Genomic DNA, 26,571 nt, shown 5'->3' with positions numbered 1-26,571 from the left:
ACAGGAGAGGGGTGACTCCCAGTAGCACTGGGTCCCATGTCCTTTACCATCAGAACCTTTCCAAAGAGGGTGCCATATGCTGAGTCCTAGCTTTATGGACAGAGGCCTATATTCCTTCATGAAGCATATACATGGATCCCATGCTGACTGAGGAGATGGAGAAGGACCAGGCAGAGCTTTGCCCAAGCAAGCTATAATATCCTGCACATAGATGAGTCTGCAGCACCGGAGTAGGAGCACCCTGTGCCAGAGGAAGGACCAAGGAGTGTGGGAATTCTGGGCAAGGAGCCAGCCAGAGCCAGGCTTTCGCACATCTGGAGAGTTCCAGGTCACAACCCAATCAGCGCAGTGGGAAAAAGAGTAGCAATGCATTAAGGCACAGACAGGGAGTCACACTCCTGAGAACAGACAAGTTTCAAGCTCCATGACTCAGATTCCCAGCAGCCACTCTGGAGGGGCTTTCATGAAGAGGAAGAAAGTATTGACGGAAACAAAAGCCTCCCTACCAATTTTCTATTTCCACTGTAACAAAAGCATGATGAAGTTTATTGGGGACACCTGATCTCTATCCATCATCGAGGAATCAGTCCTCATTGTGGTCAGTACTTCTCCCCACACAGATGTGAATTTAAGTCAGCTCTATGCTTTGGAAACCATCCTACCACAACTTTTTTCAGCATCCCTCCAAGGAAGAGAGTACCTGTTTAATTGTCCCCACCAAAACCAGCTCAGTCCATGTTGAAGAGGAGGGAAATATCCTTTCCCAGAGAAGTTTTGCTGGCTCTTGACACTAGTGAAACCCTTCACGAGCCCATGCGCATCAAGACTGTGCCATGAAATAAGGTCTCCAGTACCAGAGAGCATTGTCAGGATGTCACAGACTCTGTGGAATGACACAGGCAGACATAAACCACTTCCAACATCCCTTTTTCTCTTCCATGTTTTTCTTAAAATTTTATTTACCAATCTACTGCACCTGGCAGCTTCACTGACCTAACTGGAATCACTGACTATTTGTTCCTTTTAGACTCCACAGTCACTAGAATTTATACATCCTGTGGCTCTATTCACTTTTATTGCCATATAACAAATATCTTGCAATATTTTAAAAAATGTATAAAACAAAGATTGACTAAAGGGCGACTTAGATTAGCACCACCTTAATAAAAGAAATTATTAAAACTGGATCAGGTAACTCACCAAACTTAATTCATCATTAACTAGTTACATTTTTATTCTCTGCTTGATCAACAGCTGCTTTAATTACTGCCTTTTGTCCAGCACTATATTAAAAAGTATATCAAAAGGAAAAAGATCTCCTGAAATATAAGGTATAGAGTTATCTTACTATTAATTAAAGGCAAATAAAACTCTATTGAATGAACATATGCTTTAGTGACTATAATAGACACACAAGTGTTTGATCTTGCAGAACAAGACTTTCAGTATTCAGGGGGTTTTCCATCCACACTCAGCCCTTGCAATATAAAATTTGCAGTGATAATTACAATGCTGCTACTTGTCATGTTCTTTCATTCTTAATTCCCATTTCTTCTATGAAGCACTTACTGAATGAAGAGACCAAATTCTGTGAAAGTTGGCAACAATTTCACCATAGAAACAGGAATAAGTGCAGTGTTGAAAAAATTATTTTATCATAATTTAGCATTTATAAAACAGAAGGCTTTAGGTCTATATTAGTCAGTTATTACTGCAGAGTTGTATTAACATCTCTGTGTTGTTTTATTTACTTTTATGGGCTACAAAGTTTACAGAATTGTTCTAAGGACATGTGAGGAGCACAGTACATTGTATTAGGCACTACATATCTGTGGAGGAGCCATAAGCATCCTCAAATTCCTGCTTAAATGACACAATGATTTCAGAAAAAAAATGCTTTTCTATAAGCAAAATACTCACCAGCAAAAAAATGTCAAACTGACGAAGGCTAATTTTGATTTAATAGTTGTAAGAAGTAGTATTTGTCCTTCATAATCTTCTGGGCTTGTGGTTTGTTTTTCATGTTTGGTTGTTTGGTTTTGTCTTTTTTTTTTTTTTTTTTTTTTTTTTTTTTTTGGGGAGGGTGGGGGAGGAGGGCGGGGGGAGGTTGGTTTTTTGGTAATGATCTGGTAAGTTAAATTAAAACTGTAAGCACCTTTGCCTAAAATCAGTTTTGGAGAACCAATTCACTATGGGACTGAGATCCCAAATGTTGAAATTTCACTTCCAGGACTAATTTAATTACCTGCTTTGAAGTACCCCATAATAGCATTGGTACCACGAAGAAATATGATATATAGCAGTCCTTGCAAAAATCTAAATGTTCTTTCCTTTGCTACTATATAATTGGCAGGGATTGCTGACTTTGAAATGGGATGGGCTTAACTGAATTGAGGACACATGACTCTCTAAAAGTCCATTGGGGCTTTACTCAGAAAAAAAATTAAGATCAGAGCATAAAACAGCTGTGCTTATTGAAATGACAGGCAAAGATGCCTTGAAAATGTATTCATTAGAGGAAAAAACAGTGAACAGAGATTTCAAAACATACTGCTCCTGTATGAACAGCGGGAGTTAAGCTGTTTTCCTAGTTTACACTACCTAGTAAACCAGTAAGATCTGGACTCAGTGCTTGACTAAAACACATTTATTTAAGCTAACACAAGAGCTTGAGCTTTCTGATCACAAAGTGCTCAATCCTGATCATCCTGACTTAATTATTGGAACTATCCACAGATTTCAGAAAAGAGGCCCAGCCCTGAATAAGGTTACTTGAGTAACTGAAAAAACTCTAGCCTTTCAAGTGCCCATTTTGTCAAAAGGCAACCCTGCATCTTTAGAACACCTCAGATCCCACTGACTGTGCTGTGTGTGAAGTTTGGGATCATTCTGCCACAACAAATTGTGCAGCTGCTGAGCTCAGAATGAGCCTGAACTTGAGTAATACCATTAAGGTCAATCCTGCAAAACCTTCCTTACTTCATATCACAGAGGTGAAATACATGCCAATTAAACCTTCAGACCTGGTATGGGGCTAATTCCATTAGGTTTTGCCAAGAGTTCTCTCCCTTAAAATATAACAGGCAATTTGTAGGTAGTATTCTACCATAGGACTTGCACACATGAAATTTCCCTTAGGCAGCAATGAGCAAGACAGGGAGTGGTTGTTTTATTTTACACTATTATCTACATTCAGAAGAGTTATTATCCTATTTCTGATTCCCACACCAAGCAAGATGCTTCTACTGACACATCAATGTCTTAATAGTGTTTTTTGTCCTAAAATAGAAAATTGTATCATTTAAATTAAAATATAGAAGAAGAATCAGGGAGGTATAAAGGAAATTACTTCTTCCTAAAAAATCACAACAGTGATTTTATATGATTTTTTAAACACTGACTCTGTACGATTTCTATACAGATTTTATACACTGATTTTTTTACCTAGGAGGTTTTTGTCACTAGCTTCAATGAGAGTTGGACTTGAGCCTTCAAAACTATGCATTCCTGCCTCACTAGAGGTTAGCAGCAAATCTTTCACTACCTTCACAGAAGGCCCTGTGTAAACTGGAAAGTTTGCTCCGGCAATTTCTGATTCACTAGAATGCTCTAATAATAATTACTTCAGATTACTTACAGAATGATCTTCAATGTCTGAGACCTCAGTTTGTGTCTACAAGTTGGGGGGAAAAATGTTTGGCCTCCAAATTTTGGAGTATTTTTAAATGTCATATATATTGTAAGATCCTCTACATATCATCATATCTTTGTAAAAGTGGTTAATTTATAGGCTGTAGTTAAAACCTTCGTAAACTTTTCAAGTTAATTCCCACCATATTTTACTTAATCATGCACTGTGACACGTCAGTATTATCTCTATATACCTGCTAAGTTTAACACTTTTCAAACAACACCTTGTATTTGTGACAGTTAAAAATAAACACAAAATTTTACCCATGAGAAAAAAAAAAAAAAAAAAAAAAAAAAAAGAGGAGTACCAGGATCATGGTTAAGATTCCTTTTCTAGGAAATGTTGCTCTCTTGATCCTGAATTCCCTGAGTTATTGGGAATTTGAAATGGTTTAAATGTGTTTGATGGAAAATTATTTCAAAAGCCTTGGAATATAATTTGCTTTCTACATGAGGAAATTCGCAACTACTAAATCTAGAAAACAGCACTTATTCACAAGCCTCCTAAACTGCACAGAGAGTCCTACCCAGTGGTAAATTTCGTAATTCCACATTAGCAGACTCAATTACAATATGCACTGCAAATAGCATATCAGTGCATCACAGTTACAGCAATCAGCTCCCAAAATGGGATATCATGGCCCTGAACTCAACCACACTGAGAAACAGCACAGAGTTTGAAGAGGAATTACACAGCACATCGGCTTGCATTTCAGCAGAAAAACAGCAAGGCCAGTGGATGGGCTCATGCACTGTTCAGGAATCTGAAAACCCACTATCCAGCCACTCAGCGTTCCAGGAGAGTTTGAAATCGCAAAAAAAATCAAATTACTAAATGGAATGAGTGCCATCCAAGCAAAAGATACCTCTTTCTCTTCATTTTCAAATGCTGCTTACTTTTGAGTTAAATGCTTTTATTGATTCTAACCACCTCAAACAAGCTTTACAGCTTGCAATATTCACACATCCAGCATGAAGGACTGATACAGAAGGCAATGTTCTAGTCCCGAAGAAGATCTTTTATCTAAACTGACTTCCTCTCATTTAATTGATTTGCTTTGATCATTCCTTAAGGCTCATGAACAAAAGTGAGTTTTTAAATTGTTACCCATTCTCTGCAGAACTTCAACTGGGGAAAAAAAAAATCCAAAAAAAATGTAGTTACACACACACACGCACAGAGTGGAGGGAGTGTTATGATGGGGGTCGAGAAAGCAGCAGTTCTGACCCCCGCGGGGCTTGAGTGTGCACTGCCACTTCCCGCTGCAGAGGTGGCCCTTCGGTGCCCGGGGGGCGAGCGGGGCACTGCAGTGGTAAGCAGCTGGATGTGAGTTTGATTGGGCAGCCGTCCGGTCATCCCTGCCCGGCGGCCGGGGCTGGGGGAGGCTGGGCCGCAGCAGCGGCGGCTCGGGAACAACAAAGTGGGCTGTAAAGCCTCCAGGTGGTGGGTGTATTTGTTGTCCTGTCTGGGAGGTGCGGTGGCTCCCCGGCCCCGGCAGATCCTAGTGCTGCTGTGGACATTAAGAAAAGTCTCTTTTGGCTGATTCCAAAACCAGATAAGGAGCCGCCGAGTCACCAGCTATGTCTAGACACCGGACCTCACAAGTCAAACGGCTTGTTTGGATTAGCCTCGGAGATCTACCGACCTGAACAGCCCTCCTAAAGAAAAGCCACAGTAACACCCTATTTTCCTCTTCCCGTTGCCACACGAGGTCTATCCGGAGATAGAAGTCGAGTTCTGCTTTGGTCCGTGTCACTTATTGCTGGAAAATTTTCTGTCTTCTCCCTTTCCCACAAACACACCTTACTCCTGTTTTGTCTTTCAGAAGAAAATAAAGAAGAAGAGACACTCCAGAAAAAAAAATCTGTTTTGCAACCTTCCTCCTTCCTTCCCTCCTTTCTTCCCCGCGCCACAGAGCCCAGAAAAGAGCCGGAGCTGCAGGTGGTTCGTCCAGCGGCAGCCGGGGCGGAGTGCGGCCGGGCAGCCCACTGGAGCTGCTGCCCCTGTGCTGCCGATCCCGGGAGAACAGGCCCGGCGCGGGGTGCGCGGCGCGGATCCGCCGCGGCAAGGCTGCACGTCCTCCTTGTCCTCTTCGTCCTCCCTCCCTGGCCTATAGAGAGCACTTGCTCGGTGCGCTTAGCCGCTGCAAGAAAATTTAAGGAAATTCACACGATAGTGCAGCCTAATATAAAAGTAGCATCGCTCTCCTGGAATGCTGCGCAGAGCAGGATCCAGAGCCTGCCCCGAGCTCCCGCGCGGGTAGAAGGCTCGGAGAAAAGCATCTATTGATTTTATACTCTTTGCTCCTAGCTAATGAGGACAGATACCGTGCAATATGGAAATATCGGGTATACAGGCAAGTTTCCTCCGCTCCCCACCACCCCGGAGCCTGCTTCCTTGGGAACTGCCTTCTCCTCCTGCACTTCACAAGCCCTGGGAGGTGAGGAGTGATCCTCCAGAAGGGCCGGCACACTGGGAGCTGTTAAGTTTATGTTTGTGGCGCCTGAGCTCAAACAGTCATTCAGTGGCTTGCTCTGTTATCAAGAAAACAACAATCAGGAACAATCAGTAAACAGGATCTCTTTCCAGCCCCTTTATTAACTACTTACAGCTCTGCTAAAGCACGCAAAGCGCTCAGCAGCAGCATCTCTCACCGTAAAACGCTTTCGGCGTTTCGGGCGGGCAGAGAGGGCCAGGGGAGGATCAGTGCCCGTGAAACCCACTCGGCACCACGGACCCTGACCCTTCCCAAGCTCCGTCCCTGGCGTTGTGCTGGGGCTGGAGATGCTGCGGCCAGAGGTCTGGCATCACCTGAAAGCCTCCTATTCCTTCCCTGACATCAGTTCTTAGGTAACCCGACGTGAATTTGTTAATCCATGTATGCATACAGATGTATGTAAATGCAAACACTTACTGTTGACGTGTTTAACTGATCTCAACTCTGGAATTCACGTACCCGGCTTCTGCGTCACACTGCCACGTTGGCTGGGGATGCTGAGAGCTAATTAACCTGGGTACAAATACTGAAATGAAAAGAGTTTGAATATTGATCTCAGTGTGTGCAAACGAAGTCCTCAGAGAAATTATAGAGGGCTTATTTGACGCTATAAAGAGTAGCTGCAGCAAGAACCAAACCGGCGGATCTGGGGCGGCTAATCGCCGCCCTCGGTCCAGACCGGAAAAAGGAATCAGAGCAGAAACCTAACAGAGCGCCATAAGGACATGCATTTCATGAAGAGGATCTTTTCTCTCCCTTACGCAAATCCTGCTGCACAAGCTCAGGTAGTGCTCTGCCGAAGGCACTAGGAGGATCCGCTCCAAAGTTTGAATTTATTCGCTTCAGGGTGGAAAACACTCGAAAGTTTGTGAGGCCTCACAAATGCATGTAATGGAAAAGGGAATCAAAGGCCCTAAAAGGAACAAAAAAAAAAAAAAAAAAAAGAGGAAACAAAAAAACAACAACAACAACAAAAAAAAAATAGAGTATTCTTTAACCAAAGTTTAGAGGGTGAAGGTTCCGAGATGACCGCGGGTGTGGAAGCCACAGTGTGTGGGGATGCGGAGACCCCGGAGTGGCCGCCTCAGGAACCACCCGACTCTTCCTACCCCCGGAAAGGGTTGGGGGTCTCAGGCCCTGTGCGGGGGTGCAGGCAGGAGCCTGGTGGTGGGTGTGCGTGCAGGCACATCCCGAGTGGTCTTCCGGCCCGCAGCTGCAGAGCCGCAGCAGCGCTCCGGCTCCAAAGACACGCTGCTACCCTGTGTGTTTCAAGGTGCAAGACACTGTGCTGGCAGCCCAAACGTCAACCTCTGCCTCCCGTCGGGCAGCTTATCTCGACGACTGCCCCAGCTGCCAGGAGGGCGCGCCGGGACCGCGGGGCGCCTAGCAGGGCTAGGGGGGCTTTCCCTCGCAAGGACCGACAGCCCAAAGTCTCCTTTCCCTCCTGAGTAACCCTCGGAGGCGACAGGCATTGAGTCGCCCGAAAGTCATTCCCGGGGCGGGGGACAGAGGGGCAGCTCTAACCAGCCCCCCGGCGTGCAGGGTACTCTCTCAGGGTCACCCCCTGCCCTGCGTGACCCCGCATCTCCCCCGCGGAGACGCCGCTCCTACCACCTACACGTAAGCCTCCCGGCGGGAAGAGGCGAGCGCTAAGGGCCCCAGGTTGCCCTACCCTTACAGGTTTCCAGCGCCAGTTACAGACCCTCCCGAGTCGGAGACTCCATCTCCAAACTCACCCAAGTAAGAGCGACTCCAACAACTTACATGTCAGACCACCGGACAGAAATGATACCCCTTCTCCCTCCCGCCCCCCGAAGCGCCGTACCAATCCTCTGATCCTGTATGAAAACACAAGGGTTACTGGTCACACAGTTTAAGGTAGATTTCATATTTATTTAAATATTTATCAAGTACTCAAAAATGTATTACACTTGAGCATACAAAATGAATCCAGTTTCTAATCAGGATGATTGAAATCCTTGTATTAGATTTTAACATTTTTTTTAATGTTCTCTGTACTGTCGAAATGGTTTGTCTATAGCTGAGCTTGCTCAGAGTGGGCTGAGATGGTGAGGAGGGAGGGAAAAGAAGGTTATGTTAAGAAAACATTAGGGTTTGGAGTAACTGACATGCAAACCGACTTGTCTTTGTCAGACTGTATCCTTAAGGGTGTTTTAAAGTGAACCTTTGTCTTGTGCTGCCCGGGAGCACTAGGGAGCACTTGGATTGGAGCAAAAACAACCCTTTCCCATTTTTTTTTTAATTTGCTTCTTTCTACTTTTCCCCAAGAAATCGCCCACATTTCTAGCTTTCACCACCCTCTCCCCCGCAAATTAAAAAAGGAAGAAAAGAGGGAGTGAAGAGAGGGAAGTCGACAGAAAATAAGGAACATATTCGTGCAATTTCACAGCAATATCCCCGACAGAAATATCCCCACAACTATTCCTCCTGCAGCATTATTCAATTGTTTTGACAGCAGACATTGATAAATAATGGTCATACTTGACTTGTTAAGCAAAAAGCGTCCCTTTTATCAGGAGCTTATACTTAAAGTACAGGTCACTTCAACAATCTCAACAACGAGGCTTTGGTATACAGCACTTTCTTTTTATTATTTTTAAAAATAGCAGAACTCAGCAAAAAGCCTGAGCTCTCAGTTCTTTAGATGTCTTAACGTTATGTCTGATCATGCCTAGAGTAATATCACTTTTAAGGGCAAGGGATGGGGTGGGGGAACAAGAGACTTTTTAACGTTATCGATTGAAAGCTAAGGCATCCAACTAGCCCTGATACAGTTGTTGAAACGGAAATTTACAAGCTGGTCGTTAATACTTGCAATAAAATATCCCACTCCTTTTATTCACTAACGACCGCCTTTGCATGCAATATTTTATTTCAGGTATTTTAGCTGCTAACCTGTAAATATTTAAAAGAGGGAACTTTGTTCATTATTTAATGTTAATATTATTATTATTATTATTTCTATTCCAAACGCTTATCTAGTGAAATAGTCCTGAAGATATAATAATTCTACATATGGCGCTTTTATTTCACATCATATTTAAGGAAAGAAAAAGGACAAAACCACATAGCGTTAGACATATAATTCAAAGACCACGGTACAACCTTTTCTTTTTTTTTTCTTTTTTTTTTTTTTACTTCAGCAAACAAAAAAATAGTCAACTGACATGAAAAGTGGCAAGTCTTTCGATAATAAATAATAAATAACTTTATAATTTTGCAATGCAAGAGCAAACAAAAGGAGTGATTTTTTTTTCTTTTACTTGTCCTTTTTTTTTTTTTAGTTTTTTTTCCTTTTTTTTTTTTTTTTTTTCTAGAGAGTGAGAGATAAAGAGAAAGGAAAGAGAGAAAAACAGTCGTTATAACCGATGACTATACACATCTCTGGGGGAAGGGAAGGTTCTTGGGCGGACACATTTCAAACACAATCCGAGACGCTTTGTGGCAAAATAGAGGTATACCTTGTTGCAATGTTTTTATAAATTCACCTTTAAAGAGGAATTCAAAAACCTATTTTTAATCGCATCACACTTAATAGGGGGTGGATCTCAACCAAACAAAATCAAAACCCCGCTACAGGCATGCTAGAAGAGACCCAGGAAAAACCCCTTGTTATGAGTCAACTAAAAACAACATTGCAAACCAACGCAGCTCCACCTTCCTGCAAGGAATCTTTCAACAATGCAGGGCTGAATCGTCTCTTTCCTGATGATGGAAAACCTACTGGAGCTTCTTTTGGCAAGGCTATCCCCAATATAGAAACAGCACCATTCGGAATGGGAGGGACCAGATAGAAAGTCCCTCTACCTTGGTTTCTCCCTAAGATGTGCAGTCAAATGAAAAGATTTTTTTTTTTTTTGAGATCCACGAGTACAAATCCTTTATATTTGGAAAACGTCTTTTCGATACTCCTCTGATCATTGAAAAGCGCGGGGTTTGTGGTTCTTTTAAGCATTTTTTTTCTAGTAAGATCCCATGATTGTCTTCACAGTGTTGCTACCATATTACCTTGTCTTTTCAAATATGACTCCGTTCATCTCATGGAGCAGTTCCTTGCTAGGTTCATTACAGGGTTGTTAAGTATTCTTTCCCCCTAAATTTCGAAGTCCCAACACGTTCATTTTCCCACTCTCTTCAACAGGGGTGAGGGTAAGGGCAGAAACAACAACAACAGATATTTGAATGAATGTTCCTCATGCCTCAATAGGACTGGCTACCATGCTGTTGGGTGTATCTGGCAGCTGAGAGGACATTGATGCTACTTCACTTCCAGTAGAATTGGAACCAGGTCCTCCTTCTGAAAAATTAACCTGCCAAAAAGAAAAAGAAAAGAAAAAAAGAAAAAAAAAAAAAAAAAAAAAAAGAGAGAGGAAAAAAAAAGAAGAAAAATAAGAAAAAGAACTGTTGCCACAACTGTAAAACGCAAAGAAAAGTAGCAGGCAAAGAAGAATACAAAAATAAATATACAAGGCATGCAGCCAATAGGCCTGATACATCTCCACAGGAGGCTGTGTCACTGCTGGTTGCTCTGTTTAGCTTCCCTATTGATTTCACAGGAACCTTCTTCAGGCCTTCGGCCAAATCACCAAGAAAAAGTAGATTTAAAAAATGGAAAAAAGAAGACTGAAAAAATCAAGCAGATAAACAAAGAAACTTATTAATGAGGCCTTCTTCCCTGTCTTGCAAGAGTGGCAATCCCTATAGGATGTTCTAGTAAATTATTTAGGAGTGCATGTGTTTTCTTGACGTGAAACTGAATGATTACTTTTTTCGCCTTTTGTGCACATACCAAAATAAACCTGGAAGGAGCATCCAGGAGCAGAAGGCATTTGAAACCAGCCATCCGCTTTCATTCCTGATTCGAGACTGGTGCTATCTCTTCTTAATGAGAGTCTGTTTGATAAAAAAGGTCACACTATTCCATCTTAATGTGCCCCGCTGCTCCCGTTAGTTTAGGAGTAGTGCTGGGAAAAGGCATGACTTGAAGGGTGGAGCTTTGTTAATCCAGAAGCATTTATTTGGCACCTATTTAGCTGGCCAATTCTGTGATTAAGGCCCTTTCCAGATTAGAGCCGTGTGTAGAACAGCCAGTGAACTGTCTGTTCCTTCCACTATTCTTTTATTTAACTCTTTTCATTATCATATATTATTTTGAATGTATATCAATAATAATTTGCCAACCTAATGGTGTATTTACCTATCTATGTGTGTGTATTTGGACTATTCATCTTCCCTCCTGCCTTTTTTTTTCCCTTTTTTTTTGAATTATTTAATACAAAACCTCCCTGCATCAAAGATTTTTAAAGTCTCGTATTTTGTTAAGGTACATTAAGTAAAGCAAGCAAAAGCAATAATTTTTTCTCCCATCTGATGGACAGCTTGATTAAAGCAGGAAAAGCAATGGTTGCTTTAGATGTAAGAGGATGCAAATAGCCCTGCTGCTGTGCTACAGTTTCCTGAGCAAGCATAGTGTGCCAGCGAGGGGAACACACTCCTGACTGCTGTTGGGCAAAAGAAAAGGGCTTCTGCAGGAGAGCACAATACTAAACCGAAAAGGTCTGAACACAATGCTAGATTCAACTACAAACCTTTGTCTCCATCACTTGGTGGTAAAAAAAAAAAAAAAAAAGAGAAAAGAAAAGAAAAAAAAAAGGAGAAAAAAGCCCAACAGATCAAAAAACGTTTACATGTTAATTTTTCTTAACTGTTTTTCTGAATCCCTGAAATACTATACAATGTACCATACTATTTACTATTAGAACTATCTGGTTTTAACAGACCTAGGCCAGGAAACTGACTTAAGACTGAACTACTTTCCTTAATTCACCTTGTTGCGTCTAAGTGCTGTTGGCGATATGGTCCCATATGGGCTGCCAAGTGACATAGGCATAAGGAAGTGAGTTAAGGACAGAATTTCTTCTAAAAGATCTATTTTGTTTTGGTTTAAGGTAGTTTATTATATTGCTTGAATTTTTCACCTAAATATGTACTAGCAATTTCCTTTCCAAAGAACAACATTTAATGTAAGCTATATATGAGTATAGATTAATGTGCATATATAGATACATAAAGTTATATCTAGAAGTACATGCTTAAGACACTGACTTTGAAATTTTAATTAAGAGATCATATTTGTCTGACAAAACAAGGGCCCTGGTTGACACTGTAATCATGTACTCAAAATTCATCATACAACATAAAGGCAAAATCAGCCTGAAGTGGGGAGGGGTGAATTCTAGAAACTGCTTTCACAAATATAAATACAATTAAGTGACATATAAAGAATGTTTTGGTGAAGCGCTTTCAGTTTTCAGGAGTGCACAAACTATTATCAGACTTGAGTCGGGCCTTATCCAAACTCACACTCAACTAAGAAATATCTCTGCTGTACACTAAGATCGATTTTGCACCAACCTCTGGAAATCAATTCAGTTCTCTGCTTTTACGGATGCAGTTGTGCACGCCTTGCAATTTCTGGAAAACCCACCTAATCTGGATTGCTTGTATCTCTGAGAGCATCTGACACCTGGAGTGAATTGCCCATTGCTCTGACCTGGGTACCGGTTGGCTCGGACTGGGAACCGACACTTACTAGTTGCTGAAAAGCAGGTTGGTCTATGTCACTCTGCAATGCGAAGTCACTCAGTACTTTCCAGGGAGGTTGGTAACTCTGCACCTCCACGGGGTTCGCCTGCAAACCGCCGTCATGTCTCTCCGGACTAGCAGCCACCATTGGAGTTCCTGTCATCCCTTGGATATTCTGTAAACAGCCCAGCAAAAGATGTTAATGAGCTTGGTTAGCTTTATTGTGTATAAACGCTGAGTCAATAAACTGCTTTCTATCTTATCTATACGGTCGCTTGTATTTGCTTTGTTAATCTGCTGTGAATGTCTTACGCTATTCTACTCTAGGTCAGCCTGTTTCTACTCGCTGCATTTATCACGGTGGAAGTTTACTTTCTTTCCCTTTAATCCTCCTGTTCGTCTGTTCGTATCAAGGCATATCCCCTCCGCCCCAAACTCTCTCGAACATGAGCATTCTGTATCTCGACTGCCAATGGACGTCTCAGAACCAGAAACGGTTAATCCCGCTCCACTCTATGGTTTGCGTCCAGTCTGGTTTTGTTTTGCATAACCTCAACTGGATCGTGTATCCAGTGCTCAGCAAACCTGGGGTACGTCATTAGTGCGCTCTTCCAAAAAAAAAAAAAAAAAAAAAAAAAAAAAAACCACCACCAAAACCAGCCCTCTCAGTATGCCTGTGGTGCAGGCACAGTGTACAACATAACTCCAAGCCTCGAGGAATAGATTGTTCAGGCGAGTTAATAACACCGTGTTTTATTGCATTCCAAGAGGGTAAAATGAAACTCCTTAAATTCCACTTAATTAGGCAGCCTTATGAATTAATAGTCTTTCTCGGGTCAGTCAATATACACAGGGAGAGTAACAGACTCTTCTTCGAGTGGACTTACAACAACAATAAAAAAGAAACAAATTTGGCTTAAAATGAAAACAGAAAACTTGTTCTGCTGAACCTAGTGCATGCCTCCTGTTTACATCAACCATGCATATATCAGCAGAAAAGAGCTCTACATAGATATAACTATATATAAATTAATCTGTAAACACTAGGGTAATTCCGAAAAATTTGCATTGCATTTGTCTTTCTCTGCAGTAAGTGCACTGACAAATACACACACTTTATAGTATATACAGTGCTAAGAAAAACACCTCTTATTTTATTTTTACTTTTTATTTTTAACTATTTTTACTTCTGGATTTACTCCTGTTTAAAAACACTGAAGAGGGTAAAGGCATCATTTTCTCCTCAAGGAGCCCTTTGCATTTGCAGTATAAATATTGGACGAGACTGGGTTTATTATGTCCCATAAGCTCTGCAGGTCTAATTCATGCTGCAGAGAAGTTAGTCTGAGCTACTGCGGATTCTTAGCCCCACAAATTCTAAGTACGCTTAAACAGCCTAAATCGGCTTCTCGCTGTGGTCTGTTTCGATAGCACTGACAGCAGAAACTAACGGGTATTGGCTAAGCAGTATAGTTTTCTTTGTTTTCAGGGAGATCGCAAAAAATTAACACCACCAAACCGAGCCCTGCGGCTGTCCGGGCCTGACATACACCAAGTTTTTCTCCATGGGAATTAAGGCAGACACGGACAGAGGTTGAAGCCACTTACAGTTTTGTCATTGGGTTGCTGCTGCTGAAGTTGCTTCATCATAATGCTCCTTTTTTTGTCCTTGCATCGCTTGTTTTGAAACCAAACCCTGATGACCCTCGGGCTGAGGCCAGTCATTTCTACCAGTTGCTCTTTCATGAGGGCGTCAGGTCTGGGGTTGGCAGCGTAGCAGGTCCTCAAGGTGTGAAGCTGTTTTTCATTAAGAACAGTCCGGACTCGGGTTGTCTTCTCGGGCTGCTTGTGGACGTGGGGCCGCAGAGCTGGCTGTCTGGCAGAGATAGGTTCTGCTGTAAGGGAAGGGGAAGGGAGGAACAGGATCCCCGTGAGTAGGAAGCAGGGAGTCTGCAGAGACTATGAATCTAAGCTGGTGGGACAGGGGAAGGTGGCGGACGGGGGGGCGTGTAATGAACCCTCTTTCAAAGGCCATTCAAGCACTCAGATCTATCGGAGCTGCTGCAGCCTCCTCTGCTTTATGCACTGGTGGAGTGACTGACATTTCTGACTCCACAGACAATTAATTTGCAAAAACAAACCACCCCCCTAAAACCCCTAATGACAGAAGCTTGAACCTGTATGAAACTTGACAGGGGAGGGCAAGTTACCTAAGGTGTATATGAGCTAGGAAAGGAGCAGGAAGGTTTTATGTATTTATTTCCTGACAAATCACCAAAACAGAATTTTGGCCCGAAAATTAGTTAAAGGATACTTCTTAAATAAATCATAATTCGGGTCTGCTTCTTGTATAGTGAATCTAGCTCATTTCAGCCAGAAGCCGTGATAACGTGCAACAGCTCCCGGCAGTTTGACGCTTCCAAACCAGAGCAAAACAAACCAAATCCTCTGCACCATGCCAATGGGAAAAAAAAAAAAAAAAAAAAAAAAAAAAAAAAAAAAAAAAACCAAACAAACCAAAAAACTGTGAGAGCTTTGTATCTCAAAGCACGGGAGATGGGATTTATCTTAAAAAGTGGAAGTGGTAGGTGCATTTGCTTATACTTTGGATAAATAATTAAGAAATATCTATCTAGTGCTTTTAAAAGGAGAACAAGCCCACCAACTTGTAGAAACTGCCAAGAAACGCAAAACTACGGATGGCATCGCATCAAGAGCTCAAAGTGATCCTGTGGTCCTGCTATTCTTCTGTGCGTTGCGTAGCTGTAGCTATTATGTGTAATCTGACCCAGTCGAGGGAAAAATAAAAACAGTATCTTTTTTTTTTTTTCTAAAACTGTTTAGCTAACAATTAGAAGTGCTTGCTTTCGTACAGTCGGGTTCCGACTTTTCTAATTGTAACAATACATCAGCAAATTAGATGACGACAATACGAAGGCTTCAAATATTATCAGTATTGTACCTGCCGACACACTAAGCCTTTTGGAGACATGGCACAAACACGATATAGGGAGCACAGTCTCTCTAGAATTCTGCCTTGACCAGTTACGGGATTATTTCTCCCTATATATAGATATGTCACCTCAAAGCAGCTCAGAAGACGGTAATGAACCCGTTTTAGAATAGTTGTATTTGCAAATAACTTTCCGAGTTACAGTTACTTGCATAGCGAAAAGGCTGGTCAACCTTGTATTGTCCAGCCTAGTTAGCCTCAGAGAAGTGTCCCTTCCTAAAGCTAAGGGTCTCTGAGTGTCTGACGTACCCGTCGAGAACTGGAAGTGTGAATGAAGTTGTAAGGTGGAGCGACTCTGAAGTTACAAGGCTGAGTTTTGAGATGAAATTCTCATCAAATTACGTGAAACGTTTCAAGAAGGAAAGAGTCACTTTAAAAGGCAATTACCGAAGATTAGCTTGTTGACAGTTTTAAATTACAGGCTAAGCGCCAGCCTGTAGTTATGAAGTCTATCTCTTTTCAGACCTTACTTCCTCCAGCGCTCAGAACAGCTTCTCCGCTCGCTCCTGAGGCAGCGAAGGGGTCTGAAAACAGACCTGCTCCCCGCAGCGGCTCGCCCCTCTCGGGCTCAGGCTCAGGTCTGCCCCGGGCTCGGGGAGGGTGATGGAGGAATCCCGCACTCGGTGCGTGGTGGGGGCAGGAGGAAGGCAGGATGGCGGGTGGGGGCGCGGCCCCTCCGCAGGTGTTCCGCCTCACGCGTCCCGCGAACGCGGGCGTTTCTCGCGGCAGCTGGACCAGCAGCTGCCCCGAACGTGAGGCGCGCCTCCTCCGCCGCCGCGCACGCTCAGGCCCGGCTCTCCACGGAGGCGCGGGACCCGCTGAGACCATGGGGCTCTCCCCGCCGCCCAGAGTGGGACCTGGCATCGCCAAACCCCGCGGGTTTCCGCGGCGCTGGGTGCGGGCGGTACCTGCCATCTGCAGAGGCCGAGCGGGATGCAGGGGGCTGAGAGGGTCCCCGCCGCCCAGGCTGGCCCTCTCCACCACGTCGTGGTCCGCCCGGCAGAAGAGGCCGTCCTCCCGCAGTGCGAATTCATCGCCGGGGATGAGCTGGCGGCTGCAGGCCACGCAGCGAAAACACTCGATGTGGTACACCTTGGCGCGGGCGCGCATCACGAAGTCATTCTTGCTGAAGCCGATGCTGCATTTGGCGCACTTGATGCCGTATAACCTGAGCAGGGCCCAGCCCAGAAAGAAGGAGAAGGGAGGGAAGCAGGGAGAGCACGGGAGGGGGAAGGGGGAGGGCAGGGAAGGGGCGGGGGGGGGGAGGTGGGGGGGAAGGGGGGGGAGAAAGGAAAAGGAAAAAGAAAGAGGTTTTCACTCCCGCTCGTGGGCAGCCCCTGGCCCCGCGTAGGCGCGCCACACACAATTCACTGCTTTAAAAAGTATGGAAAATACAGAAGCCAGAAGAGGAAAGGAATAAGCCGGACTCACTCTCAATCGGTGCCCTGATCCCCGTGCCATAAAAGGCGGAGTGGACACAAACACACCGGTGAAAGAGGAGTTGGGAGGCAGAGGTGTAAGAAGAAACAAAAAAAAGACTCCGTTTCTTCCCGAGGATATCCAACCTCTCCCTCTTGCCCCAGCGCTCGGGCTGCTGCAGGAGTGGGGCCATCCCTGCCCTCTCCTTGCCTCCTCACCTGACCTAGCCTGGCCTGGGTCTGAACTAGACTACCCAGGCACACCAGGGAAAGGCGAGGCTGCCGAAGCTGCCATCCGAGACACAAACCTGCCTGATTCTCCAAATTGTGATACTTTTCGCGCGGAACCCACTCAAGACTTGTGCCCCTTGATGTGTGTACGGACTGCCATCAACTTAGCCTCCGGGACCCAGCAGGGGGAAGTGCCAGCGCAGGGTCTCTTCCCCTACTCTCCTCTCACCAGATTAATTTAATACAGCATTATAAGCATAACACACATGCCTCCTCAGGCTCACATATACAGTAGTGTAACTCCTCTCTCCCGCCCCCAACAAAAAGGCAGTTTCGATGCTCTGGCTCTGCAGCTTGTCTCCACCTCAGCGTCTCTGCCCCGTCTCTTCTCCTCCTGACGCTCCCACCTTGGGCCGGGGCTCGAGCGATCCGGTAAGGAATGGGAGGGCAACCTCTGGCTGACAGCCCCACAAAGCAAATTAGAGTTTCTGGAGTGGGTGGCGGGCTCCTCGTCTCTCATGGAGGAGAGGACGACAGTTCACCCACCAGTAGATAAACATAAGAAAATGCTCCAACTCGGGTGTCGTACTGCACACCCTTTCGTCTCCCACAGGGTGCTTATTAGCCAGAAGTCCTTGGTATGATTAAAATTAACATCTTGCCACAAATGTACGGGTACGTGCACTGAAAAATGTACTGGTACATGGACCGTGAAAACTGTTCCTAAAACTGAGCTAATATTTATCCCCACCAATTTCCTCACCAGTATACTTCCTTAGAGATAGTCTGTAATATATGCATGTGAGTATATACTTCTGTAGCTTTTACAGCTATAGAGGTGTACTAATCCTATATTCAGAACTACATATACCCGAATTACAGAGTTTTGAGAAGAAAAAAATCCAAGCATCTGCACAGCAAAAGCAACAGAGTAAAGTAGGTGCATTCATAGGTACAAAAGTTGCGGTGGTTGCCCACAGGTTTGACACTTAGAGATTGGCTCATGGTCTATTTCAAAGCCATCTTGAACGTAATGTATTTTTTCTTTTTTTCTTTTTAAATTGTAGCAAATTAAATGTATTCCGTATTAATTTAAAAGAGGTTTTTTTTTTTTTTTTTTTTGTTTTTTTGTTTTTTTTTTTTTTTTCCTGCTCAAATTTCTTCCGCTTAGCTCTGCAAGGAGGTAAGTGAACACATTTTGGTCCAAGCATTTTCCTTTCATTTGAATTTAGGGAAAGGACAACATTTAAGAGAACGGTTTCAGCATTATTTTAAAAGTAAAGAATAAATAAAAAAAACAAACAAAACAAAAACCCCTCCGGTTTTCGCCATTTTAGAACTTGGAGAATAATCTCACAATGGCTTGAAGGAATGGACTGCTTATAAATTGTGCAGTAGAGAAGGAAAGACTCGAGGGTTTTATTTCAATTCAGAATTACACAGAAATCAGAAGATATCTTAGGTGGCTAGGTGATTTGCTTCCAAAACTTTCTGAAAAAAAAAAAAATTGTTCATACCTCAGTGTCATACAAACTTATGATTTGGCAAACCCAGTAGGCGACACTGAAACGGATCAGCATGACCCAGGAGCGCAAATAATAAACACACTCGAAATTCCTACTTTGGTTTCTCTATAGTGTCAGCATTGGCAACTCTCACATTTTATCAGTTACCAGATTTTAATGTGAGGAAGGAAGCGGTTCCATTATCTAAATATACCCAATTGTTCGCGAACAGATGATGGGCAATTTGATCTGCTCTGTCTAATTCATCAGTACAGATAAGATAAGAAAGAAAAGGCAGTCAGATATCACCAAAGGGGTTAATATTTAAAAAAGATTAAATGTCAGTTATTTTAGCTAAGAAACATTTTGGTCTAGGTTTTAACGTCTCCATAAAAGGATCCTCCAGTCCGAAGGAAATTTGGGGTTTGTTTTTGGCTTTTTTTTTTTTTTTTTTTTTTTTTAATAGGCCTAGTTTAAGTAGGGTTTTCTTTTTCTTTTTCTTTTTCTTTTTTTCTTTTTTTTTTTTTTTTTTCTTTTTTCTACACGGGTATTTATGTTTACGGCATACACGCTTGAAGTGTTGAAGTGTCTTTCTTTTGAATGTCACTATGTCTTTGCAGAAACACAGAGATGCAATTCTCAGGTTGTCTTAGAAAGTGATCTGTTCTGTGTTGCTCATAGTATCTACACCATTGAAAATATTCTTAGTTATCTACTATTCTCCCCTTGGTTAGAATCACAGGATGCATTGCCAAAGTCCTTTGAAAGGTCCTACATGGTCCCGAACCTAATTCTAGTAATACAGATATTTGCATTAGAAAAGAAGAAATAAAAAACTTCACTACTAACTTTTTTCCTCGCAGGTCTATTCATGGAAAAACACGTAAAAAGCATATCAATTATCTTTTACCCTCTTCCTCACAGTTTTCCCTCTTAATTCCTCCATCAAATCTATAAAGTTAAAAAGAAAAATAAAATCTCACCGAACAATTAAACAACATAAATGGCGTACCTGATATAATCTCTTTTACAGTAGGTTTTGCCATCCCTAACAAAGCACGTACAGGTCTCGTCCAAATACTGATTACACTCTGCACACTTCAAACACGCCGCATGCCATTCCAAATCCGGAGAAACCCTCAGAATATACTGATCGTGAATTTGATTGCCGCAACCAACACATAGGGAAATCAGACGTTTTTCTGAAATGAAAATAAATACATGATTGACTAACCGTTTACTCTCCTACAGAGATAAACACACTTTTAATGTCATTCCCTTATAAAGCGTATTGTGGGAGCGTTGTTTGGTTTCTGACTTTTTTTGTTTGTTTGTATATTTGGGGGGGTTGTTTGTTGGGGTTTTTGAGGGTTTTTTTTTAAAGAATATTACACTTTTGGATGGTAATTGTAGTGTGCCATCAAAACCTTGCCTCGCTTAGAAAGGAGGCGGAACATATGTTAAAATGCAAATGTGAAGAATCTTTGGGGTGAAGGTCCTTATTTCAAAAACCTTGCACGGAATCAAAACTCCAAACTCCCACATCGTTTAATTTTTATTTTATTGTTGGCTTGTTTGAACGCTCTGCCTTACGAGGAGAGGACCTGTGTGTTTCATTTCGTATTTTAAGCTCTGACTGGAAACGATGAAGCATGGTGGGGTGCACTTCCCACTCAGCCCTTTCCCTCAGAAGAAGGGACTCGAGGCTTCTAGCAAGAACAAGCATCATTACGGTTGTCACTTGCTCTCTTTTGCAAGTCTAATGCTAATACCCTTAGACCGACTAGGTGCTGGATAGTCAGGCAGCCTCACCGCAGTCTATCACGAGAAGAATTTAATGCTCCATGGTTGAAGATCCCATCAAAATTCTGTCTGCTCCCCAAACTTTAAAAGAGAGTAGGACCCCAAGGCTGTTAACATATAGGCTACGACAGAGCAAGCATGCAGGCATGGTAACAAAGGCACCTTCTCTACCATTCAAATGAAGTTCATCACTTTAGCAGTTTGTCTGCCTGAGACGATTACAATAGACAGCACATTTATTCCAACAACGGTAAAGATTCCGCCTTACTTTTTGGTGGGTCTCCCATGTCTCCCATATCTGTAAGAGGGTGTAATGTCCACAGTGAAATGATGTACGGTTTCGTATTAAGACCCCAAAGTAGGTTTGAAAGCTGTCGCTAAAAACAAGAATAATAATAATAATAATAAAAAAAAGAAGTATTAACAGAGGCAAAAAAAAAAAAAAAAATCGAAATCGGAAAAAAAGGGAAAAAAAAAAAAAAAAGAAAATGGTACAAAACACCACCGGCGTGGGAGACACTGTCAGGGCTGCGGAGAGAGAAGGGGACGCGCGGTGAGGCGGGGCGCGGCGCCGGGGGCGCGACGGGGTCCGTCCACGCGTAGCGGCGCGGGAGCGGTGCGGAGCGGTGGCGGTGCGGCGCAGGAGCGGCGCGGAGGCGCGGTGCCGTGCGGTGCCGTGCGGTGCCGTGCGGTGCCGTGCGGTGCGGAGGCGCGGCGGTGCCGGACTGGGCGCTGGCGGCGCGGGCACTCGCCTCGCCCTTATCTCTTACTCAAACTTCTCTGCTCCAACTCAGCCCGCTCGCCATTGGCGCGACGTCACGCGCGGGCACGTCACGCCCGCGCGCGGCCATTGGCTGCGGGCGGCGCGGCGCAGCTGCTCCATTATCATATTTCAGCGTCTGGCGGCGCGGCCGCCCGGCTCGGGTTCGCGCGGCCAACTTTTCCTCGCTCCTTATTTGTATTTCCCTTTATACTTTTCGTCTTGTCGCTCTCCTCCATCGCCGTCTCTTATCTCCCGTCACACCTTTCATTCTCCTTCCCGACCCTGCTCGGGCTCCTATGCCCCTTCCCCCATCCGGGCTTGCTGCTGTACCATTTCCGTATGGATATTTACATATACATGCATTTATACACACACACCCCCATATATCCATATGCATATATACACACACACACACACGCACGCACACACACACACACATATATATATATATACACACACATACATACATACATGTAATTTTTTTGGTGGTGATGTTAATCCAACTGTTTTCTTCCCGAGCGTTTATCTTTCCCAGGCGGGTGCCACGCTCTGGTTTGCCCAGGCGGAGGTGCCCTGAAGAGGGAGGGTAGGGCGGGCTGGCTGAGCACGACCCCAGCCACGAGATGGGACTGTTTACTTTTTCCTCCTGCCTCTTTCTCTTAAATTCATGGATAAAATCTTCAATATTTCTGTTAAACACAAGATCGAAGAAGGTACAAATATTTACCTTAAATTGTCTATCAAGAACTTCTTCCTTTCCCCAACAAAGAGAATCCCCTAAAGTTCTTATTATTAAAAAGGATGAAAAATAAAAGAAAAAATAAAGGGGGAAAAAGGAAAAAAAAAGAAAAAAAAAAAGAAAGAAAAAAAGAGGGTGGGGGTGGGGAGAAGACGCGGACTTGCTGTCGGAGCGGACCTGCGGCGCTGCTCCCTGGAGGCGATGTGGGGAGTCCTCACCCAGGAGTCGTGGCCAGGAGAGGTGCCGCGCGCTGTCCGCGCCCTCGTCTGCGCAGCGGCGCGCGGCGCCCCTCGGATTCCAGAAGGCAGTTATCTGAGAGTTTCCCAAACTGGGCAAAACGCATCTTAAGACATGGGTACTGATTTCTCTGTGCGTGTTTTTCAAAGGGCAGATTCCACTTCGTCTACTCGGTGCCTGTCCTTCAGTCTGTGCAGAACTGTACCCGAGCGCGACCGCCCCATGCTCTTCCGATATCCCCCTATCCACACCTGGATTTAAAAGTTCCCTTTGAGTTTGTTTAGATCCCATTTTTGTCTTCTGTTCCATATGGACTATTATACCGCCCTCATCAACGTAGGTAAGAAGTGCCCTCCAATCACTGTTCATCAGGAAAATATACTTGTTTTCAATGTCCCATGTTTGTAAAAGGCAACCGAGTTTGGGTCTAAGAGAGGCAAAGCCATATTCATGCAGAATAATTTTACACGAGGAAGTATGATTGCAATGAAACAGCCAAGAAAAAGTTCTGAAACTCGCATTTGCTGCTGGAAGAGCTACTAATCAACGGACCATCTTGCATTTCTAACTTACTTGGCAAGATGTTTTCCTTTCCGAAGCTGAGGGAGCAAACACACCCTCCAGGTTTATTTCAAACAAGAAGCGGGACTCAGTGTTACCACTTGCGGAGATAACTAAACTACCCTGAAATGATCTCAAGATAGTGTCAGGAGGTAAAGATATGTTGTAAACACGCGCACACAGTTAATTTATATATTCGACGTTTAAATAAACAGTGTGAAATGCAACTCTTCCAGGTGATCACTTCCACACCCAAGAAACATATACATAGATGGGGGGTGTTTATGTGCATGCATATATAGAAAATATTAGGTATATGCATAACTATGAGTACTTAGGCATTTAGGTATCAGAATAGTAGCTGTAATTCTCTCTGTAAAGCTGAGTAAAGCAAAAAGCAGTTTGAAAGACTTCTAAGCCGGGCAGCTTCGGACAGCCTAGCACGAGTTTGGGGCAAACCGTTAGTAATAGCCATTTTCGCTGAAATCCACGCCTGCAGTGTCGTCCCTGCGCCGCTCGTCCGGGCTGGGGGAGCACGGCCGCGCCCGGTTTGTGCTCGTGTCCCTGCCGGCCCTGCCGCTCCCGCCGGGGCCGCGGGGCGCGTTGCGGGGCTGGGCGGCGCGGAGTCCCTCCGCGGGGAGCTGCGCGGTGCCCGCCCGGCTTCTCCCCGCTCCCGGGCGCGCAGGCGGCGCGGCGACCTCTGCTGGCCGCGGGGCGAGCGACCGCGGCCCCGCGCGGTGGGCGCGTGTCGGACCTTTTGTGTCTTTCCTCCTGGTACGCTGCAAATGTCATCCTCTGCCCCTCCCCGAGGGGCACGCAGGGGCCTCCTTCCGTCTCCCACCCCACCACCTCCCCCCGGGGTGAGCTCGCGTGCTGCGGGCTGGAAAAACGTCCGAATAATTAAAAAAAAGGAAAAAAAAAAAAAAAAAGAAAAAATGAAAAAAAAAAATCACTCAGTAACTGAGAAACAGAAAATTCCAGGATTTTATGACACTCGAAGAGAGGTGTTTTCCTGTACTGCATTCTATGCATTTTTTTCCTCCTTAGATGTATGAATATATTTTAAAAATCGACCTGCTTAAAGTACAGCTCCTCCAAGATTAGAAATAACACATCGTATTTTTCACCGATATACCCTTGATTGAAAAGAATCTAATCTTATTGTAATTCTATTAACCCCCACTGCCTAACTTTTGGTTTAACTACTACTTGTGGGAGAGGTGACTGCATTTTAAGCTTGATCTTTGCAAATCATGTGCAATAAGAGAGAAACCTGTCTCCGCCCCATAAACCAGGATTGGGGGAAAAGGAGGGCTTTGATCAAGGGATTTTTTCCCCTCCGTGCTACTGATTTGCTTACTGTGTATTCGATTCGCGTTACCAGTAAGGCGAAGCTCTATATTTAGCCGGCATCAGAATCGAGTTTATGGGAGTGGAATAATGAGTGGAACTGCCAGTTTCAATGAATAAGGTATTTAGAGGAAAACCCTGGTGAAGGATATCAGTATACACGTGAATGGGAAGACGTAAACCGAGATTTGTACATATATGAGACACTTAAGAAAATATATGTTTTTTTCCCTCCCCTCTATCGTATTTATTTACTTTTGGGATGGGGGCTGGGAAAGTCTGCTAAAAGTCAGTGATTCTACACAGAAATCAATAGCTTTCATCACGTTGAGGGGCTCAAATGAGATTATATGCATTCGAGGGAAGGGAACGGGGGCAAAAAAACCACAAAAAAACCCCAAAACAAACCAAAACAAAATCACAACCCCTAACCCGACAGTGGCGATTAACCCTTTCCGTCCCTTAAAGAACTTCTATAAATTCTGTCCTGAGTTTGCTTAGTGGCAAAAACTAGGATGGTTTCCCAGGGGAGACAAAAAAACCCTTAGCTTTGGGAAATGATTAAGGAGGTGTTGCTGGTTTCGGAAGAGAGGAAGTGGGCTCTCTAGGCTCTGGAGAGAAGGGTGAGTTGCCCTTGCTAGGAGCTGAGGCAGTACCGGGCTGAGGCGGCCGTGCGCCGGGCGCGCAGGGGTAGCAAGGGCTCCTTGGCCGCCCCTCCGGGGCTTGTCGCGTTCACCGTCCCGAAGTTCAGAAGAGGGGACCTAGCCGCAGGACGCAGCGAATCTCCCAGTCCGGTCGGAAGAGCTATTTTTGTCCCAGGGCATGGCGGTGGCTCAGCGCAGCCTCGCCAATCGGACACGCAGAAAGTCTCCTCGAGTATGTTCCGGTTTAAAACTTGAGGAGCTTTGGACCAAAAAGATGCTTTACAAGAAGTGTCTGGAATTGAGGTTCCCAGAGGTTTAGATTTCCCCTCGCTGTCTTGCGGAACGTGGTGAGAAGTCTGTGCGGTGGATGTGCCGAGAGGGGAAGAGGTTTCGCACAAGGCTGAAACTGGAAACAGCTCAGCGGGGAAATCAATCACGAAATGAATTAGCTGCTCCGGGGTGTAGGCTTTGACTCATCTAGAGGTGTGCGATCTTTAATCTTCAAGTCTTAGCTACTGCATGTGAGGGAGAAGTGTACCATAACAGCACTAAATCTATCAAAACAGAAGAAAACCTGTCAGTGGGCTTCTCCTGCACGCCCAGGAAACCTTCCTGACTTTAAATAATACAATCAAGCTTATTAAATCCCGCTACTGCTTAATAGAAAAAAAAAAAAAAAAAAAAAAAAAAAAAAGCAGAACGCAGCCATTCTTTCTCTCCTAGAGCCTTTCTCGGAGTTCAGTAAGACTCGGAGCGTCTCCACAGGACTGGCCGGCATCACCGCATCTGCATTTTTATCCAACCAGAAGTGGACACTCTGGCATGGGTAAACTAGACAGGGGAGTAAGGTTTTTGGCAGGTAGGGAAAATAAATCCCCGCAAAATTCTGGGGAGAGGAATGTCCCCAAAAGATGTTAAGGAGGTGTCAGAGCGCGGGTCGGGCCGAGGCATGGAAAAGCCCAGTTTCTCCTCAGCCGTGTGCTGCCTGGCCTTAGCGCCGGCAGCCCCGGACGCACATGGGGAACGAGGCAGTTTGGGGATGTTTATTGCTTTAAACTTTCCCCTTTGTTATCTTCCCAGTGTCAGGAAGTGTTCGAGGACAGGAAATACAGCGGCGATTTTGTCTCCGGGGTGAACAGAAATCTCAAGGCAGTGAGGCAGTTTCAGGCCCTCTTTCAAGTCCCAGCTCTGATGGGGGTCCCACTGGGGTGATCGGGCCCTTTCTTTCCCCTCGCCGGCCATGGGGTCTGTATGGGCGGTAGGGAGGAAACGACCCGAGCCCGGCCCTGCACCGGTCCCAAAGGGCGTCCGTCCCACATCAAGGATCAAACTGGCAGGAGGGAGAGGATGCACAGCAGATTAATAACCCTGTCCCTCATGAGTCTATACTGCCATAATGTGCGTAAGGGACACCCCAATTCTGCACCTTCGTAAACAGGATGATTCCTTTGGGAAATTTTCCTCTCCGAAATAGCCTCAACCAGCATCCCGTCTTAGTGCTGGTACAGTGGTC

The 26,571-nt window shown here is 44.4% G+C and overlaps 1 protein-coding gene across 2 annotated transcripts; it reads right to left on the bottom strand.

Moving 5' to 3' along the window:
* Positions 1-8,060: 8,060 nt before the first annotated feature.
* ISL1 (ISL LIM homeobox 1) lies at positions 8,061-21,411 on the bottom strand. 2 transcript variants are annotated; one of them, XM_068175815.1, is made up of 7 exons: positions 21,270-21,411; positions 21,033-21,141; positions 19,974-20,163; positions 16,716-16,975; positions 14,403-14,689; positions 12,802-12,969; positions 8,061-10,519 (listed from the first exon to the last, which is right to left on the bottom strand). In XM_068175815.1, the coding sequence occupies exons 2-7, from the start codon at positions 21,058-21,060 to the stop codon at positions 10,403-10,405; spliced, it is 1,050 nt and encodes a 349-aa protein (XP_068031916.1). In that variant the 5' UTR covers positions 21,061-21,141; positions 21,270-21,411; the 3' UTR covers positions 8,061-10,402. The 2 variants fall into 2 exon arrangements, with proteins under 2 accessions (XP_068031916.1, XP_068031915.1); XM_068175814.1 differs by lacking the exon at positions 21,270-21,411 and having other exon boundaries at positions 14,403-14,686; positions 21,033-21,243.
* Positions 21,412-26,571: the final 5,160 nt, after the last annotated feature.

This window comes from Anomalospiza imberbis, chromosome Z (assembly GCF_031753505.1).
Source record: "Anomalospiza imberbis isolate Cuckoo-Finch-1a 21T00152 chromosome Z, ASM3175350v1, whole genome shotgun sequence".
NCBI lineage: Eukaryota > Metazoa > Chordata > Aves > Passeriformes > Viduidae > Anomalospiza > Anomalospiza imberbis.
This window is presented reverse-complemented; position numbering and strand designations above follow the sequence as displayed.

Bases quoted from the DNA above. Each gene is read 5' to 3' on its own strand.
- ISL1 (XM_068175815.1), bottom strand. From the start codon at position 21,060: ATGGGAGACATGGGAGACCCACCAAAAA. The intron at 20,164-21,032 runs GTAAGGCGGAAT...TTTTCATTTCAG, and splicing joins CATGGGAGACCCACCAAAAA to AAAAACGTCTGATTTCCCTA. The intron at 10,520-12,801 runs GTAAGTGTCGGT...TCTTTTTGGCAG, and splicing joins AACCTGCTTTTCAGCAACTA to GTTAATTTTTCAGAAGGAGG.